Source organism: Chiloscyllium punctatum, chromosome 1, assembly GCF_047496795.1.
Source record: "Chiloscyllium punctatum isolate Juve2018m chromosome 1, sChiPun1.3, whole genome shotgun sequence".
NCBI classification, from domain to species: Eukaryota; Metazoa; Chordata; class Chondrichthyes; order Orectolobiformes; family Hemiscylliidae; genus Chiloscyllium; species Chiloscyllium punctatum.
In genome coordinates, this window is record NC_092739.1 from 125696644 (window position 1) to 125716393 (window position 19750).

General features: G+C 42.6%; 1 protein-coding gene across 5 annotated transcripts in view; it reads right to left on the reverse strand.

Moving 5' to 3' along the window:
- The window catches only part of malt1 (MALT paracaspase 1), a 145453-nt gene that overhangs the window by 27313 nt on the left and 98390 nt on the right, over positions 1-19750 (reverse strand). For all 5 annotated transcript variants that reach the window (XM_072573678.1, XM_072573657.1, XM_072573668.1 and 2 more), the window contains 3 exons: positions 17347-17373; positions 16589-16642; positions 10752-10955 (listed from right to left, as the gene is read on the reverse strand). In XM_072573678.1, coding sequence (XP_072429779.1) covers positions 10752-10955; positions 16589-16642; positions 17347-17373 — 285 coding nt within the window. The remainder of the gene's footprint in view (positions 1-10751; positions 10956-16588; positions 16643-17346; positions 17374-19750) is intronic.

The following is a 19750-nucleotide window of genomic DNA, read 5'->3' on the forward strand; positions in this document are numbered from 1 at the left end:
CTTGGTAATGAACCGGGACAAGTGATGGGCTTGTTAGTGGGTGAACATTTTGGTGATGGTGACCACAATTCTGTGACTTTCACCTTGGTTATGGAGAGAGATAGGTGTGTGCAACAGGGTAGGTTTTACAATTGGGAGGGAAGGGTAAATACGATGCTGTAAGACAGGATCTGAGGACCATAAATTGGGAGCATAGGCTGTCAGGGAAGGATGTCGTGGAAATGTGGAACGTTTTCAAGGAAAAGATATGACGTGTCCTTGATATGTATGTACCTGTCAGGCAGCAAAGAGATGGTCGTGTGAGGGAACCTTGGTTGACGAGGGAGGTTGAATGTCTTGTAAAGAGGAAGAAGGAGGTGTACGTAAGGTTGAGGAAACAAGGTTCAGACAGAGCGTTGGAGGGATACAGGATAGCCAGAAGGGAGCTGAAGAAAGGGATTAGGAGAGCTAAGAGAGGGCATGAAAAATCTCTGGCGGATAGGATCAAGGATAATCCTAATCACATTTTATGCATATGTGAGAAACATGAGAATGACGAGAACGAGGGTAGGTCCGATCAAGGACAGTAGTGGGAGACTGTGTATTGAGTCGGAATAGATAGGAGAGGTCTTGAATGAGTACTTTTCTTCAGTATTTACAAACGAGAGGGACCGTATTGTTGAAGAGGAGAGTGTGAAATGGACTGGTAAGCGAGAAGAGATACTTGTTAGGAAGGAAGATATGTTGGGCATTTTGAACAACTTGAGGATAGACAAGTCCCCCGGGCCTGACGGGATATACCGTAGGATTATGTGGGAAGCAAGAGAGGAAATTGCAGAGCTGTTGGCAATGATCTTTTCGTCTTCACTGTCAACTGGGGTGGTACCAGGGAACTGGAGAGTGGCAAATGTTGTGCCCCTGTTCAAAAAAGAGAATAGGGATAACCCCGGGAATTTCAGGCCAGTTAGTCTTACTTCGGTGGTAGGCAAAGTAATAGAAAGGGTACTGAGGGATAGGATTTATGAGTATCTGGAAAGACACTGCTTTATTAGGGACAGCCAGCACGGATTTGTGAAGGGTAGGTCTTGCCTTACAAGTCTTATTGAATTCTTTGAGGAGGTGACCAAGCATGTGGATGAGGGTAGAGCAGTGGATGTAGTGTAGATGGATTTTAGTAAGGCATTTGATAAGGTTCCCCATGGTAGGCTTATGCGGAAAGTCAGGAGGCATGGGATAGTGGGAAATTTGGCCAGTTGGATAGAAAACTAGCTAACCGGTCGAAGTCAGAGAGTGGTGGTAGATGGTAAATATTCAGCCTGGAGCCCAGTTACAAGTGGAGTTCCGCAGGGATCAGTTCTGGGTCCTCTGCTGTTTGTAATTTTTATTAACGACTTGGAAGAGGAAGTCGAAGGGTGGGTCAGTAAATTTGCAGATGATACGAAGATTGGTGGAGTTGTGGATGGTGAGGAGGGCTGTTGTCAGCTTCAAAGAGACTTAAATATGATGCAGAGCTGGGCTGAGGAGTGGCAGATGGAGTTCAACCCTGTCAAGTGTGAGGTTGTCCATTTTGGAAGGACAAATGAGAATGCGGAATACAGGGTTAACGGTAGGGTTCTTAGTAAGGTGGAGGAGCAGAGGGATCATGGGGTCTATGTTCATAGATCTTTGAAAGTTGCCACTCAGGTGGATAGAGCTTGTAAGAAGGCCTATGGTGTATTAGCGTTCATTAGCAGAGGGATTCAATTCAAGAGTCATGAAGTGATGTTGCAGCTGTACAGGACCTTGGTTAGGCCACATTTGGAGTACTGTGTGCAGTTCTGGTCGCCTCACTTTAGGAAAGATGTGAAAGCTTTGGAGAGGGTGCAGAGAAGATTTACCAGGATGTTGCCTGGAATGGAGAATAGGTCGTACGAGGATAGGTTGAGAGTGCTAGGCCTTTTCTCATTGGAACGGCGAAGGATGAGGGGTGACTTGATAGAGGTTTATAAGATGATCAGAGGAATAGATAGAGTAGACAGTCAGAAACCTTTTTCCCCGGGTACAACAGAGTGTTACAAGGGGGACATAAATTTAAGGTGAAGGGTGGAAGGTATGGGGGGGATGTCAGGGGTAGGTTCTTTACCCAGAGAGTGGTAGGGGCATGGAATGCGCTGCCTGTGGGAGTGGCAGAGTCAGAATCATTGGCGACCTTTAAGCGGCAATTGGATAGGTACATGGATGGGTGCTTAAGCTAGGACAAATGTTCGGCACAACATCGTGGGCCGAAGGGCCTGTTCTGTGCTGTATTGTTCTATGTTCTAACAGTAGTTTTATAGTTATGAAGATTAGCTTTATATTACAAATTTATGAATTAATTTTATATTCCAGCAATTGCCTTGGTGGGATATGAACCCATGACTGGTCTAGTGACTTTACCACTGTACAGTCATCAGTCCCTTACCAGCTGCTTGAACATAGAACATAGAACAATACAGCACAGAACAGGCCCTTCGGCCCACGATGTTGTGCCGAACTTCTAACCTAGATTAAGCACCCATCCATGTACCTATCCAAATGCCGCTTAAAGGTCGCCAATGATTCTGACTCTACCACTCCCACGGGCAGCGCATTCCATGCCCCCACCACTCTCTGGGTAAAGAACCTACCCCTGACATCTCCCCTGTACCTTCCACCCTTCACCTTAAATTTATTTCCCCTTGTAACACTGTGTTGTACCCGGGGAAAAAGTGAATGCACACCCATCTGAAAGGGTGTAACTACAGTGTTCCGAGCAGAAATTAGATGAGATCCCTCAAGATCAAAGATTACGAGGACAGACATGGGCGTGCCACTAAGGCCACATTCTTTCATGAGGGGTGAGTGTCACTGGCATTGCCAGCATTTGTTGTCAATCCACAATTACCACTGACTTGAGAAATTTGCTAGACCACATTAATGGGCTTCTAGAAGTCAGCCAATTATATCCCTCTGGGTCTGAAGTCACGTGTAGACCAGATCAGGTAAGGATGAAAGATTTTCTTCCTTTTCTAAAGTTCGTTGTTGATGTTGTAGAATGTGGCTGGGCCAGCACTGATTGCTCATCTCTGGTTGCTCTTAAGAAGATGGTGATGAACTGCTTTCTTGAACTACAGCAATCCATTTGGTGTGGGTATACCAATCATGCTGTTAAGGAGGGAGATCTAGGATTTTAATCCAACAACACTGAACCAAATATATGATGTATATTTCCAAGTTTGGATAGAGTGTACCTTGGAGAGTATCTTCCAGGTGATGATGTTCCTAAGTATTTGCTGCCTTTGTCTTTCTAAATAGTAATATTTGTGGGTTTGAAAGCTGCTCTCTGAGAAGCCTTGGGGGACTGTTTGCGAAAGAACATGGGAGAATTAGATGGGATTTTACAATTGACAGTTGAATTCATTTTCAATTGTCAGAAAAACGCACCTGGTTCACTAATGCACTTCAGGGAAGGAAACTGTCATTCTTACCCGGTCTGGCCTATATTTGAGTCTAGATCCACAACAGGGTGGTTGACTCTTGCAATTAGGGATGAGCAATAAATGCTGACCTAGCCAGAGATGTCCACATCCCATGAATGAATTTTTAAAAATGTTGTTTTTTGGTTATCATTACAGAGACTGTTTTTATTTCTTATGTTCTTATCCCACTATCAAGGGCAATTATGTTCGAGTATCCTTCAGCTGCAACTAACAGCACTCTTGTCCTGCCATAAGGAAACACAGGAAGGTCTGAGGTTTGGCTCCTGACCCATGTTGTCAGCTAATCAAAGCCAGAGTAGAGCTGAGGTGCCACAATTGGCTGTGTCATCAATGATATCCAGGCTTTGCTTGTGGGATGTTTTCAGTGATTCCTACCATAAAACCTAGCTGAGAACAGAATAAGGCACAAAAGTATGACCATAAGCAAAAAATACTGTTTTGCAGAGGTTCAAATCATGAAATACCAGAGGCCAAAAGGCAATTATAGATCACAAAATAACACAAAAGAAAACAAAGCTGGTGGCTCACCATCCATATCAAAATACCAATAGCTGCTCTGAGAGGCTGTTAAAACGTTCAAATTATTAATATAGTGTTACATTTTTATTATTTTACCTATAAACTGCAGCTGTTCCGCAAAACAAACAAATCATGATTTTTCTGAAAGATTGTACAGATAGTTCTTTCTGATTTGTTTAAGATATAAAAATGGACAGGGTACAGATGCTTTAATTTGTACTTCCATAACCACAATGGAAAAGCTTTGGAACTGGCCCAAATAAGACATGAAGAAAGATTACATCAGCAGCAGGAGTAAAACAGATCAACTTCACATTCCCCACATTACTGTTTGTGAGGCACTCTTGATGTAGAATGTCAGCCTCCCCCAGTTTAAGACAACAATCCCAAAAAAATGTCTCATAGTGCCAAATCCTTTGAGATGCTTCTTCACATGACTGGCTGTCAAAAATGGAAACCTGTCACAACACACCTAGGAGTTGCGAAAGCAAACGACTGAGAAATCCCCACAACAGTGTTTCTATTTGTTTAAAATGGGGCTCTTTGCAGTTTATACTTTTAGGGACATACTCCAGTTATAGAACCTGGAATGACTTAGTCTCAGCTTGCAAGAGCCATCAGTTAGAACCCCGCCAAGTGTTAACCCTGGTTATTGCAAGGATTGATGTTTGATCAACTAAAACCATTTCACATTGAATGACTGGCACACATCCCACTGTTTGCTTGTTACCTAATCGGTGTTGGGTCACCCAGGGTGATGGAGACAACATGGTGGGTAAAGAATACAATAGGTTGAATTTAAACAAGGGCATGCAGATTGGGTAACTACCTTCAGCCAATCTGCAAATATGATCCTGAGCTTGTAGTGGCCTGTCATTTTCATTCTCCAACATTGCTCTCATACTAACACCTCTGATCTTAACCTGCTGCAGTGTTCCAGTGAAGCTCAATACAAGTTTGCGGATAGTACCTCATATTCTGATTGAGCATTTTACAGTCTTCTGGATACAACACTGAGTTCAAATATGTTAGAAGTACAGAAGTACTTCAATAAGGCATTTGATAACATTTCACTCGGTAGGCTATTGCACAAAATATGGATTGAAGATGATTTAGCGAATTGGATCAGAAATTGGCTAGCTGAAAGAAGACAGAGGGTGGTGGTTGATGGGAAATGTTCATCCTGGAGTTCAGTTACCAGTGGTGTGCTATAAGGATCTGTTTTGAAGCCACTGCTGTTTGTCATTTTTACAAATGATCTGGATGTGGGCGTAGAAGGATGGGTTAGTAAATTTGCGGATAACACTAAGGTAGGCAGAGTTGTGAATACTGCCAAAGGATATTGTGGGTTACAGAGCCAAGTGGAGAAGTGGCAAATGGAGTTTAATGCAGAAAAGCGTGAGGTACTTTACTTCAGAAGAAATAATAAGAATGCACAGTACTGGGCTAATGGTAAAATTCTTGGCAGTGTAGATGAACAGAGAGATCTCTGCGTCCAGTTGCGTAAATCCCTGCAAGTTGCCACCCAGCTTGATAGGATTGTTAAGAAGGCATATGGTGTGTTGGTGTTTATTGGTAGGGGGATTGAGTTTCGGAGCCACGAGTTCATGCTTCAGCTGTACAAGATCACACCTGGAGTATTGCGTACAGTCACCACATTATAGGAAGGATGTGGAAGGTTTGGAAATGGTTAAGAGGAGATTTACTAGGATGTTGCCTGGTATAGAAGCAAGTCTTACGAGGAAAGGCTGATGGAACTGAGGCTGTTTTCGTTGGAGAGAAGAAGGTTGAGAGGTGAAATAATTGAGACATAAGATAAGCAGAGGGTTAGATTGGGTGGACAGTGAGAGCCATCTTCTTTGGATGGTGAGGGCTAACGCGAGGGGACATAGCTTTAAATTGAGGGGTGATAGATTTAGGACAGATATCAGGGGTAGTTTCTTTACTCAGAGTAGTAGGGTGTGGAACTGCTTGCCTGCAACAGTAGTAGAATCGTCAACATTAAGGGCATTTAGAAGGGCATCAGACATACATATGGATAATAATGGAATGGTGTAGGTCAGATGGGCATCAGATTAATTTCACAGGTTGGTACAACATTGAGAGCCGAAGGGCCTGTCCTGCGCTGTAACATTCTATGTTCTATGTTCTAAATGCCATTGACCAAAAACATTAAATCTTTGGCAGATGTGGAAGATCTTCTAAAAATTTCCACCAATTCCTATTTTTATTTCAGATTTCCAATGTTCTCACTGAAACAACTCCATATACCCAGTATCCTGTCATCAAGTCACCGTTTATTTAAAGTATGGAGAGTGTTTGACACTGGTCTAGCTTCCTCAGAGTCAGCTTTCTGATCGAACAGGATGTCTGACACTCCTGTTCTTATCTGTCAGCCAGGGCTCCCTGATTGGTCCAGAATAACAGGCCCAATCAGATAACTCATATTTGAAAAGGTCCACCTGGCCGATCTCATTACAATCAATATTCTGCTTTTTTATCACCTCTTTTGCCATGGTCTTCGCCCAAAACAACTTCAACCCATACCCTGAATCAGGACCTTTCTGACTTGCACACACCACATCTGATGCTTTCGCACAAAAGGAATAAAATGCTGAGTTTGGGGCACTGTTAATTCATAGACTATTACGGAATGAGAGAAAAGGGATGTTGGTGATTACGTGCCAATTTCTTATCAGAGGTTGTGAAATTCATTGCTCATAGAATATTGCCTAAAGAAAAAGCATGATTGAGGTACAAATGTACCTCCAAGGATGTTTAAAAAATACATAATAGAATATTTGTCTTGGCTCAGTGTTAACATCTTGCTGTGAGGTGAAGTCCCCATCCCAGAGACTGTGAGCATGTTATCCATCCTGACACTTCACTGCAATTATTGGAGAAGGACGCTCTGTTACATGAGCAGTCTCCCCCATCTGCCATTCAGTAAGGTGTGAAAGATCCCAAGGCACTGTTTGACTAAAAGCAAGGGAGTTCATTCAGTATGCAGGTCAATAGGTTGTTGACAATAGATATCACTAAATCAGGCGATTTAGCTATTTATTCTGTTGCTGTTTTAGGGATCTTTGTGTGTCAAACCTTAAACTGTATTTAATTGGCTTTCATTAAAAAAGTCATGAGATCTGTGTATTGCCAGAGGAGCTCCATACCTTACTTCTACCAACACTATAACAAACTTTGCTTAGATAGCACCGTTAATGTAAAGTCCTAAGGTGCTTCTCAGGAACTTTACAAAACAATGTCATCAAGCCACACAAAGAGATATTTGGTCAATTGACGAAAGCCATGGCCAAAGCTGGAGGTTCTTTTTAAAGAACATATTAAAGGAGGATAGCGAGGTAGAGATGTGGAGAAATGGAGAGAGATAATGTCACAGAAAAATACATTGGCTGGTAAGGGGCTGCATTAGTTAATGAAACAAATTGAGACTCCAGTTGCTTCACACATCAATTGAACCTTGGGAATACGTAACATGTAAGTCTGTTACTTGATATGCAAGCGAATCATGTTCACTGCTGACAAGTGAATTGAAGCTGTTGCAGAAATCAAAGTGCCCTGTATGTAAGCCTAATTTTTACCTTCTTGACAGTCAATCAATATGCAGGAACAAAATGCTTTTATAGTTTGCTTGCAGAGTCATTCATTGCTATTTATAACCTAATGGTTTAACCTTGCACCTGCTCAGGTTGGAATGTGGCAATGTGAAAAGTTTAAAACGCCTTCAACAGAAATACCAAGGTCAAGACTAGAGGCACCACAGCATTAGAAGTGTGCCTATAATTATCTTGATTTAAAGGACAAAAACTAATTGATGTGATTTATTAGCTTGCTGGAATTGAGTTTTACACTTTGGACCTTTGGTCAATAAAATCTTGGGATGCCTGTGAATCAATATCAAGAAGTTTTCACACATGCCTTTCAAACAATAATATTCAGCTATCCTTCAGTTCATGATAAATTGCTTCAGGTGGCTAGAAGTTGGAGGTAATAGTATGTGCTCTAAGTTTCTTTTGATTTATCAGTGCTATAACATATAGAAATTCTCATTTTAAATAAGTCGTTGAGGAACCATTAAGTTAACTGGGTCATCATTACATTAAATAACCAAGATTGAAAAATCTAGGTTACTAACATTTTGGAAATGTAAATAAGATCTTACACCAAACTTCAGGATATTAACATAGGTTCCCCACCTGTAAATATGCCTGCTGATATTCATTCAACCAAGTGTGCTGATTAAGCATTTCAACATAAATTATTAAAATAACACACAAGCTACTTTTATGAAGATCGAAATGTCATTCACCAAGAGGTCCTGACTGATATGAAACAAGTTCCTCTAGTTTAGCCTGTGTAATATCTACCACAACAACTTGGGGTCTTACTGAGACAGAGATCTGGAGGTTTATTAATAATCAGCCATGTACATGAACATGACATCCCAGACTTGAATATTGTCTAGGTACTGGACTATCAATGTTGTTATGTTATGACTAATTGACTGACTGTTGCTGACCAACAAATTGAGTATCTGTAAAGAGAATTAAATGGAGACTTATACAGGACTATTACATACTATGTTGCAATCTAACCATCTTATAAGGCACAGTTTCTTTCTGAAATCTGTGCAATAATACAACAATGGACATTGGGGGCATATAGCGGCTTTGGGGGTGGCACGGTGGCTCAGTGGTTAGTACTGCTGCCTCACAGCGCCAGGAACCCGGGTTCAATTCCAGTCTTGGGCGGCTGTCTGTGGAAGTTTATACAGTCTCCCTGTGTCTACATGGGTTTCCTCTAAGAAAGACAAGAACTAAGACTGTTTCAATCCTTGATCGGAGTTACATTATCCAGCTTATAAAATCAAGGTTAGGCAATTTGGGAAAGCGAATCTAGTACAGAAAACTATTGGAACCTTTATATCATTGCAAGGGTTAAATACAGGACGATTTTGCTACTTAAGGTATGTTAAATACAGTACTTTCCATGCTGCTGTCTGCCGGTTTAAAAGTATAACAAAGAAGCAACCTGTCAAATATAGACAGGTTTTTACTTACAAAAAAGAAAACATTTTAGCAACAGTCACAAGATGCGTTGGTGGATATTTGCAGCCTCAGACTTTGATGTTCACGCGTTCAGCTATCTTGCTTGCAATCACAATTTATAGTGTGTTTGTGCATAGGCCCACTTCAAAGAGATCACGCTGAGACCAGAAAAACTTCTGCTGCAGAATATATACCAATCTTTGGCTTGTCCCAAGTTCAACTCTTCCCCAAGATAAACGTAATGTATTATCTTTCACTGTATTTTCAACTTCCCACTATTTACAATAATTACAAAGGTCATTTTGAACCATGTTTATACAGATCTTTGAAAATGAATTTAATTGGGCAAAACATTTGAAGCAATTTTGTGTTAAAAATCAGACAACTAACTTTACTCTTTTCAATATACTCTATAGAATAGAGTGAGCTTCAACTATTAAAGTTTTTCCTTCAATCTTCATTCCTATTTTCTTCCTCCAATCCATTCTGCAGAATGGTATCACTAAATAGCATACTAGTGATATTTGGTCTAGTGCACATTTTGGATGAGTGTGCTTAGTAAAGCTTCATCCTATGTACTCTGTAATTTTCTCAGTCCACAAACCTCCGAGGTCTGTCTGTGGCAGAAACTTCCAGGATCAGAAGTCAGTGCACCAGCATGCCAATCAGCAAGGATGAAGCCTCTGAGCAGCTGGGCAACCGTACAGCTTATAGGGAACAGTGGGCCCAGTGTGAACAGGGATGTGGGCACTGGTGGGCAAGGCAGCAAAGAATGTGTTAAGATTGGTGGAATCTCATTAGCATTTTGTAGTTTAGTTTCCTGACCACCGTCCAGCTGAGCAAACAACCTGGCTAGTGGGCAGAAGGATGATACAAGTGGCAGCAATTTCCAGCTAAGGTCCTTTGGAAAGGACACCCCAAAAATAAGTGGTTGGGAAGCTCATTATTCAGAACGTCCTGGTGAGGAGAATGGGGTGGGGGAGAGACGTCATGATTGCTCCCCTTGGAGGATCAAAGATTGAGGACAGATCTTGTTGAGGTGTACGAAGTCTTGACATCTTTTGACAAGGTGGACGTAGAAAAACTACCCTATTAGCTAATGGTACAAGGACCAGGGCAAACATAGACATAAGATTTTGGAAAGAAACACAGGGGGGATGGGGGAAAGAATTCCTTTAAGCATTAAACATGGTGGAAACAGATGATTAATGACTTCAAAAGGAAATTGACTGGATGGAAATAGACTTATGAAGAAGGGGATTTGGCAGTAGAATGTGGGACCAACTGGATGTCATTTCAGAGAATATGTCTTGATTTGGGTGGGTCAAAAAACCATTTTCTCTCCATAATAATGGCATGTTTTTGAGAGGCGGTATCAGAACTGGGAAACCTGCCATTGTGAGGGCCGGATGGAGGCTGGAGACTCAAGCTGATTCGTGGAGTATGGAAAACCCGAGAATGGGAGATGGGATCATATTCTGTGCATTTTGAATACATTAATTATTCAAACTAAGACCAAATAGAGTCATTTTATTTTTTAAAAAATGAATAACTGTTTGAACCTGATCACTGTAAAGCCCAGAACATAAAATAATTGATCACGATGCAATATAAACAGGTTCCTTCTGTCTAGAAGATGCTATACATTAACTGTCAGAGCACACTGCAATGCATGAAAAAGCAGACGTACCATATACTCCCTTGTCCAGCAAGAGTAAGAATTCATAGACTGCATTACGCATCTCTGATTCAGTGAGGTCTAATAGAGATACCACTTTAAAATCCAGCTGTCTCAACAAATTGGTCAGTTCATATACATCCATCATTGGTGCCTTTAATTTGGGGTGGTTGAGATAGGACATGTTGCCAATCAGAAGAGCCACCTTGTCTGTTGCTACAAAGATTTAAAAAAAAGAATAATAATGACTTTACTAAAACACAACAAAAATCCTAAATTAAGCATTATAGAATGATTCAGCAGAGGCCTGTCAGTTGGAGATCTTCCTTGCGCTGATTTTTTTTTTAAAAGAGTATCCCCCTAATCTCTTCTCTTCATGTGTGTACCCAATTATCTTTTCGAAAATTCTGAACTTCGCCCCCCCATCTTTTCAGACTGTGCGATCCAGATCATAACTCGCTGTCGAAAATGTTTCTCCTTACCTACCCAATTGATCTTTTGGTGAATTATTCTAAATTGATGTGCAAAAGTACTTTTTAAAATTAGCTGGGTGAAATGCACAGCCGTGAAATTTACAATAGATAGAACTTAATGAAAAGAGTGTATTTCGTTCAACATCAGAAATGTGAGCCACTTCCATTCACATACAGGAATTGAGCTGATACATAGATCACATCAATGTGATATACAGTGGATAAAATTATAGGCTGGCATGGATTATAGAAGACCCCCATCTCACAACATCCAGTATTCGCAGGAAGGAACCAAAAGAAAAAATGCTGGAAAATCTCAGCAAGTCTGGCAGCATCTGTAAGGAGAGAAAAGAGCTGACGTTTCGAGTCAGCTCTTTTCTCTCCTTACAGATGCTGCCAGACCTGCTAAGATTTTCCAGCATTTTCTCTTTTGGCTTCAGATTCCAGCATCCGCAGTAATTTGCTTTTATCCGCAATAAGGAAGACTGGAAGCCAGATATTATTCCTTCAAGCCAATTAAAGTATTGCACGACAGCTTGCATGCTTCTTTATCAATCACTTTCCGGAAACATCCTCACTCCCTCACCACTTAATGGGAATTTATGGTATGCAAATGCATGAAATGTAGGCTCCAACCATCAGACAGCCTGACAACTGCTCTGCCGCTGACACACAACTGGGCCACATTTCAGGTAGGAGAACGTGAGGACTGCAGATGCTAGAGATCAGAGTCGGGAGTATGGTGCTGGTAAAGCACAGCAGGTCAGGCAGCATCTGAGAAGCAGGAACCGAAACGTCGATTCTTCTGCTCCTCAGATGCTGCCTGACCTGCTGTGCTTTTCCAGCATCACACTCTCAACTCTGGACCACATTTCAGGAACACAACCTGACCTCAGGACAGCAAAATTTCACCTCCCCAAAACTGTCAATTTCCCACATGCCCAGCTGTTCACTGCTCCCACATGTCCGGTTAAGTTCCACCCAGTATCTTTTCTCTGACGTTTCAGTTATTCTGATCTTATTAGAACCATGAAATGTTGGACCAGTAGGAGGCCATTCAGCCCAGTGAGTCTGCTCAATTCATAACAGGACCTGATGTGCGGTGGGTAAAAACTTTAAGGGATGGAACCAGGCTCTAAAGTTTTATTGAACTCAGTGTGGAGTAGGACTGTTGTGACATGCGTTGCGTTTAGCACAGTAACCCATTCCCATGTACTCCTAGGCGCATTGTCACATTACATGGGGTGCATTCGGCAATGCTAACCCATTTTCTCACTCTTAGCTCTTATTATCACTTATTCAGTTTTTCTTCTGTCCTGGCCTGCGATCCATTGCCTCCTTGTTTACCTACCCTGTTCATATCTCTCTCGCTCTCTCTCTCTCTCTCTCTCTCTTTCTCAGGGCTCCGTCTCCACCTTCTGCTCACCTCTCTTCTTCTCCCCATCATTCCCATCCCTCACTTCAACATCAGTATAAATACCACTTTTTCCTAGCTACTCACAGTTCTGATGAGGAGTCACCTGATTCGAAATATTAACTCTGCTTTCTTCCCACAGATGCTGTTAGACCTGCTGAGTTTCTCTCACAAGTTTGGTTTTTGTCACAAGAAGAAACAACCTCTCTGAATCTACGCTGTCTCAGAAGCTTACATGTTTTACTCAAGTCACCTCTCGTTCTCCTAAATTCCAATAAGTATAAACACAATCTATACAATATTTCTTCATCAGAAAATCCCTCCAAACCCAGGATAAATCAATTCCATTATATTTTTCCTACAAAAGGGGACCACAGTTCACAGTATTGCAGATGCAGTATGAGTGTACTTTTCCAGTCAGGACTCCCGCCCACCTTCCAAGGACCCCTTCACCTGCCTCAAAATACACTCCATCCACCTGGATACCTCGATCTCTTCATTTCCAACTGCCACCGAGACATCAACTGCCTCAATCTGTCTACCCCCCTCCCCCACTCCAACCTCTCACCCTCACAACGCGCTGCCCTCCACTCCCTCTGCTCCAATCCCAACCTCACCATGAAATCAGCAGATAAAGGGGGTACAGTGGCAGTTTGGCATACCAACCTCTACACCTCTGAAGCCAGACGCCAACTCGAAGACACCTCCTCCTACCGCCCCCTCAACCATGACCTCAACCCCCATCACCAAACCATCATCTCCCAGACCATACACAATCTCATCACCTCAGGGGATCTCCCATCCACAGCTTCCAACCTCATAGTTCGGGGACCCCGCACCGCCCGATTCTACCTCCTTCCCAAGATCCACAAGCCTGACCACCCCAGCCAACCTATGTTCGAGACACCGCCCACGCTCCCCACCTCCTCCAAGACTTCTGTTTCCCCGGCCTCCAATGCCTCATCTTCACCATGGACATCCAATCCCTCTACACCTCCATCCACCATGACCAGGGCCTCCAAGCCATCCATTTCTTCCTTGCCTGACGTCCCCACCAGTACCCTTCCACCGACACTCTCATTCGTTTGGCTGAACTGGTCCTCACCCATAACAATTTCTCCTTCAAATCCTCCCACTTCCTCCAGATGAAAGAGGTAGCCATGGGAACCCGTATGGGCCCCAGCTATGCCTGTCTGTTTGTTGGCCACGTAGAACAGTCCATCTTCCGTAATTACACCGGCACCAGTCCCCATTTCTTCCTCCGTGACACTGATGACTGCATTGGTGTCACCTCATGCTCCCAAAAGGAGGTTGAGCAGTTCATCAACTTCACCAACATATTCCACCCCGACCTTAAATTCACCTGGACCATCTCTGACACCTTCCTTCCCTTCCCTTCATGGGCCTTTCCATCTCCATCAACGACAACTGACATATCAGTGACATTTTTTACAAACCCACCGACTCCCACAGCTACCTGAATTACACCTCTTCCCACCCTACCTCCTGCAAAAATGCCATCCCGTATTCCCAATTCCTCTGCCTCCGCTGTATCAGCTCCCAGGAGGACCAGTTCCACCACAGGACACACCAGATGGCCTCCTTCTTTAACTTCCCTTCCCACGTGGTTGAAGATGCCCTCCAACGCATCTCGTCCACATCCCATACCATGGTCCTCAAACCCCACCCCTCCAACCCCAACAAGGACAGAAACCCCTGGTCCTCACCTTCCACCCTACCAACCTCCTCATCCGCTGACATTTCTACCACCTCCAAACGGACACCACCACCAGGGATATATTTCCCACCCCACCCCTATCCGCTTTTCGCAAAGACTGTTCCCCCTGTGACTACCTGGTCAGGTCCACACCCCCCTACAACTCACCCTTCCCTCCTGACATCTTCCCCTGCCACCGCAGGAATTGCAAAACCTGTGCCCACATCTCCTTCCTCACCTCCATCCAAGGCCCCGAAGGAGCCTTCCACATCCATCAAAGTTTCACCTGCACATCCACCAATATCATTTGTTGTATCTGTTGCTCCCGATGCGGTCTCCTCTACACTTGGGAGACTGGACGCCTCCTAGCAGACCGCTTTAGGGAACATCTCTGGGACACCCGCACGAATCAACCCCAACATCCCGTGGCCCAACATTTCAACTCCCCTTCCCACTCTGCCGAGGACATGCAGGTCCTGGGCCTCCTCCACCACCGCTCCCTCACCACCCGACGCCTGGAGGAAGAACGCCTCATCTTCTGTCTCAGAACACTTCAACCCCAGGGCATCAATGTGGATTTCACCAGTTTCCTCATTTCCCCTTCCCCCACCTTACCCCATTTCCAACCTGCCAGCTCAGCCCTGTCCTACCTGCCAATCTTCCTTCCCACCTATTCATTCCACCTTCCTCTCCAACCTATCACCTTTATCCCCACCTCCATCCACCTACTGTATTCTTAGCTACCTTCTCCCCAGCCCCAAGCCCCTCCCATTTATCTCTCCACCCTGGAGGCTCCCTGCCTCATTCCTGATGAAGGGCATTTGCCCGAAACATCGATTTTCCTGCTCCTCGGATGCTGCCTGACTTGCTGTGGTTTTCCAGCACCACTCTAACCTTTACTCTGATCTCCAGCATTTGCAGTCCTCACTTTCTCCTATGAGTGTATCTTGTACAGTTTCAGTCAGATTTCACATTTTTATTCTCCATTCCCTTTGAATTAAAGGCCAACTTTCCATTTGTTTTCTCTATTACCCATTGAACTTGGATGCTAGATTTTTTGTTATTCTTACTCGAGAACCCCCAAATCTCTGTGTGCACTGTCGCTTCCTCTAGTCTTTCCCCATTTATGCAGCAGTCACAGATTTGTTTGGAAGTGTAATCTAATTTTTTTTCTGATCTCAAGACCAAATTGGGCTGGGCCATGGAAGAAAGGCCCTTGATCCATGTGTCTGTGCTGACTCTCTGGAGCTTACAATTTACTTAGTGTCTCACCTTGGCCTTCTCCTTGTAGCTATGTATGTCTTTCTTTTACAGATAATAATCCAGTTCCCTTTTGAATGCCTTAATTGAACCTGTTTCCACAATGGCCTCAGGAAGCTTATTCCAACTCTTAATCATTGCCCACTTGAAAATGGTTCTCCACAGTTTTCCACTGCTTCTTTCGCGATTTATCTTAAATGTGTTTTCTTCATTTTTTGATCCTTCCACCAATGGGAACACCTTGACGACTTTGAATACTTCTAACAAATCTCCTCTCAATCTTCTCTACCCCAAGAAAAATGAACCTAAAAATAATCAATGACTCTAATGCAAACTTCCCCCACAAGCATTCACCCAATTCCCCCTGCAGAATTGTACTATAAAATCTGTTTCTAGCCTCTGGGAAATTTGAAAACATACATTATAGAAGTCAACTACTTGTCTGGGGGATTAGTATAACACACTGTGTTGGTGGTGAGCAAACATTTTCCTCTTCTTCCATTCACAAGGTCTGCTTTGGAGTGTGTTATTAGAAGTTTCAGGCAACTCTTTGACTACCAAAACGAATGGCCTTGGTTTAACCAGAATGTATCTGCAGTTCTCTGTGGTTAAATGGTTAGCAGGTAGTTCAAAATAACAGAACTGGCATGAGCTCTGTTTTTTTTCCCAGCTAAGGTAGGCTTACAACTTGCTTCCTCACAGCCCGAGAGAGTGGAAGGCAATGGCAATGGCACTGATGAGGAAAACCACCAAGAAAATAGATGAGTATGGAACATCAGCAGATAACAAGTCAAATACCTGCCTTGGCAGACCATAAAGAATGAATAAATGCTATTCATTAAGCACTTGATTAATAAAGTTGGTGGTATTGTTTAACTAACTTTACCAAAAATGCACTTTAGGAAAAATAAGCACTACACTAAATGATTGACCGCATTTACAGTACATCCACACAGAGAGAACAAGAGAAGGTAACTTCACTCACCGTAATGTCTTTGGTTAAATCCTAAATCTAATGGTCCAACTTCAACTGGATTACCTGAGAGTAGTAAGAGAAAGTTAATATTCCTGAACATTTAATAGAAGTTCAAGATCTTCTTTTCTATAATGACTGATTATCAATGTTCAACAATCATACTCAGGCCTCAGTATAATCTACACGTGGACTGAACAGCTACTAGCTCACTCTTTAGATTCTAGCTTCTTTAGAAAATACCAGCATGGATTTTTTTTTTATAAACAAGACTAGTTAGAAATTGAAGAGGCAGAAGTGAGTACTGCAGATGTCGGAGATTAAAGTCAAGATCAGAGTGGTGCTGGAAAAGCACAGCAGGTCAGGCAGCATCTGAGGAGCAGGAAAAATCGACGTTTTAGGCAAAAGCCCTTCATCAGCAATGATGAATAAGTTGAAGACGAAAAGTTCTTTTTAATTGAATTCAAAGGCCACCATTTGTCATGGCAAGGTTTGAATCCAAGTCTCCAAAACATCACCCGGATCTTTGGATTAGCAGTCTAGCAATAATATCACTAGGCCATCATCTCCTTGGCTGCACTATTCACACAGGCATTATTTCAGATTTTAATGAGGGTAAACTAAGATAACTCATTCTCTCAATTGTTTGCCAAGGATAAAAGTACCATCATTGAAGTAATCTGTGGATCTAATCCACACAACATCTGCCAATGTGCATATTAAAGTTTATTTCTGTAAGGACTGGAACACATCATGAAAAAGACACTTGCCTGTTTCTCTAGGATATTTGGTCTCATCTGAAAAAGATTCAACAAAGAACATATTCAATAAAAGCAAAAAATATAATCCTTGAAATAAGAGTAGAAAATAGACTATTTGGACCTGCCAGGCTGTTCCAACATTCAATAAAATCATGGCTGATCTGTCTGTGTTTTGTCTTGTGTTTTAAATTCCTTGTTCCCATTTCTCCTTAGTTCCTTCATAAGAGGGTGACCTGTAATTTTTGAACAGGCCTGCCCAGTTCTGGACTCATCCATTGTGTCAAGATTGTTCAGGATCTTAGACATTCACATCAAACCACCCTCATAATAAAAGCAAAAATCTACAGCAGATACTGGAAATTTAAAATAGGAAGCACAGAAAACACTGGAGAAACTCAGCAGTTCTGGCAGCTTCTGTGGAGAGAGAAACAGAGTTAATAATTCAAGTCCAATCTCACTCACCTTTAGTGTTCTGAAGAAATTATATAGTTGGATGTTCTTTATTGTGAAGAACAGAAAGGAAGACTTTTATTTAAATGGCTATTTATTAGGAAGTGTGGATGTCATTTCCTGGTCTTTTTCTCAGGGGGTGGTAGATGTGGTCATACTCTATCAACAAGCAAATCAAGTTAAACTGCATCTACACCCACTAAGAAAAAGAACAGGAAATGACATCATCACCGGAAATGATGTCACCACATGAAATGACATCACCAACCCAACAAAACCCAAGTCTCCAAAACATTACCAGGATCTTTAGATTAGCAGTCTAGCAATAATATCACTAGGCCATCATCCCCTTGGCTGCACTATTCACACAAGCATTATTTCAGATTTTAATGAGGGTAAACTAAGATAACTAAGTTTGAGGTTCTGGATGTAGATTTTCTCGCTGAGCTGGAAGGTTCATTTCCAGACGTTTTGTTACCCTACTAGGTAACATCTTCAGGAAGGGATCTCAGTGTCCTTATACAACAGTCAAAGAAAATAGACAGGCAGAAAAGGCAAGCAGTGAGGAAGCAAATGATATACTGGCCTTTCTTGCAAGAGGATAGCAGTTCAGAAGTAGGACTGTCTTGCTGCAGTTAGACAGGTGAGACCATATCTGGAATACTGCATGCAGTTATGCTCTCCTTACATAAGAAAGGATATACTTGCCATAGAAAGAATGCATTGGATGTTCACTCAGCTGATACTGGGATGGCACGACTGTCCTGTGAGGAGAGATTGGTTCAACTCCATCTGTATTCACTCAAATTTAAAAGGATGAAAGAGGACCTGATTGAAATGTACAACATTCTAACAGGGCTGGGCAGACTAGATGCAGAGAGGATGTCTTTCCTGGTTTGGGAGTTTAGAACCAGGGAACAGAGTCTCAGGATATGGGGTAGATCAATTAGGACTGAAATGAGGAAATAATTCCTCACTCAGAGCTGTCAACCTGTAGAATTCTTCATTACAGAAGGCTATGAAAGTCAAGTCACTGAATATATTCAAGAAAAATAGCGATATATTTTTAAATGTTAAAGGTAGATAGATAGATAGATTACTTACAGTGTGGAAACAGGCCCTTCCACCCAACAAGTCTACACCGACCCTCCAAAGAGCACCCCACCCAGACCCATTCCCCTACATTTACCCCTTCACCTAACATTATAGGCAATTTAGCATGGCCAATTCACCTAACCTGTGCATTTTTGGATTGTGAGAGGCAACCAGAGCACCCAGAGGAAACCCATGCAGACACGGGGAGAATGTGCAAAATGCACACAAACAGTTGCCTGAGGCAGGAATTGAACCCAGGTCGCTGGCGCTGTGAGGCAGCAGTGCTAACCACTGTGCCACCATTCTGCCCACGTATCAAGGTATCTCAGCTATCAAGGAGTTTTGTGAGAAAGCAGGAATATGGCATTGAGATAATAGATAACCATGATCACATTGAATAGTGGAGTTGGCTCGAAGGGCTGAATGGCCTACTCCTGATTTTGATGTTTCTATATTAGTGAGTTTTGAGAAGATTTGCTGTTCGGTTTGAGGTTCTGGATGTAGATTTTCTCGCTGAGCTGGAAGGTTCATTTCCTGATGTTTTTTCACCCCGACAAGGTAACATCTTCAGTGGGCCTCCAGGCGAAGCACTGTTGATAATTCTTGCTTTTTATTTACAGGTTTGGGTTTTGTTGGATTGGTGATGTTATTTCCTGTGGTGACATCATTTCCTGTGGCGATGCCATTTCCTGTTCTTTTTCTTAGGAGGTGTTGATGCAGTCTAACTCGATGTACTTGTTGATAGAGTACCGGAACTCTATCAACAAGCACATAGGGGGTGGTAGATGCAGTCATACTCTAAGAAAAAGAACAGGAAATGACATCACCACAGGAAATGATGTCACCACAGGAAATTACATCACCAACC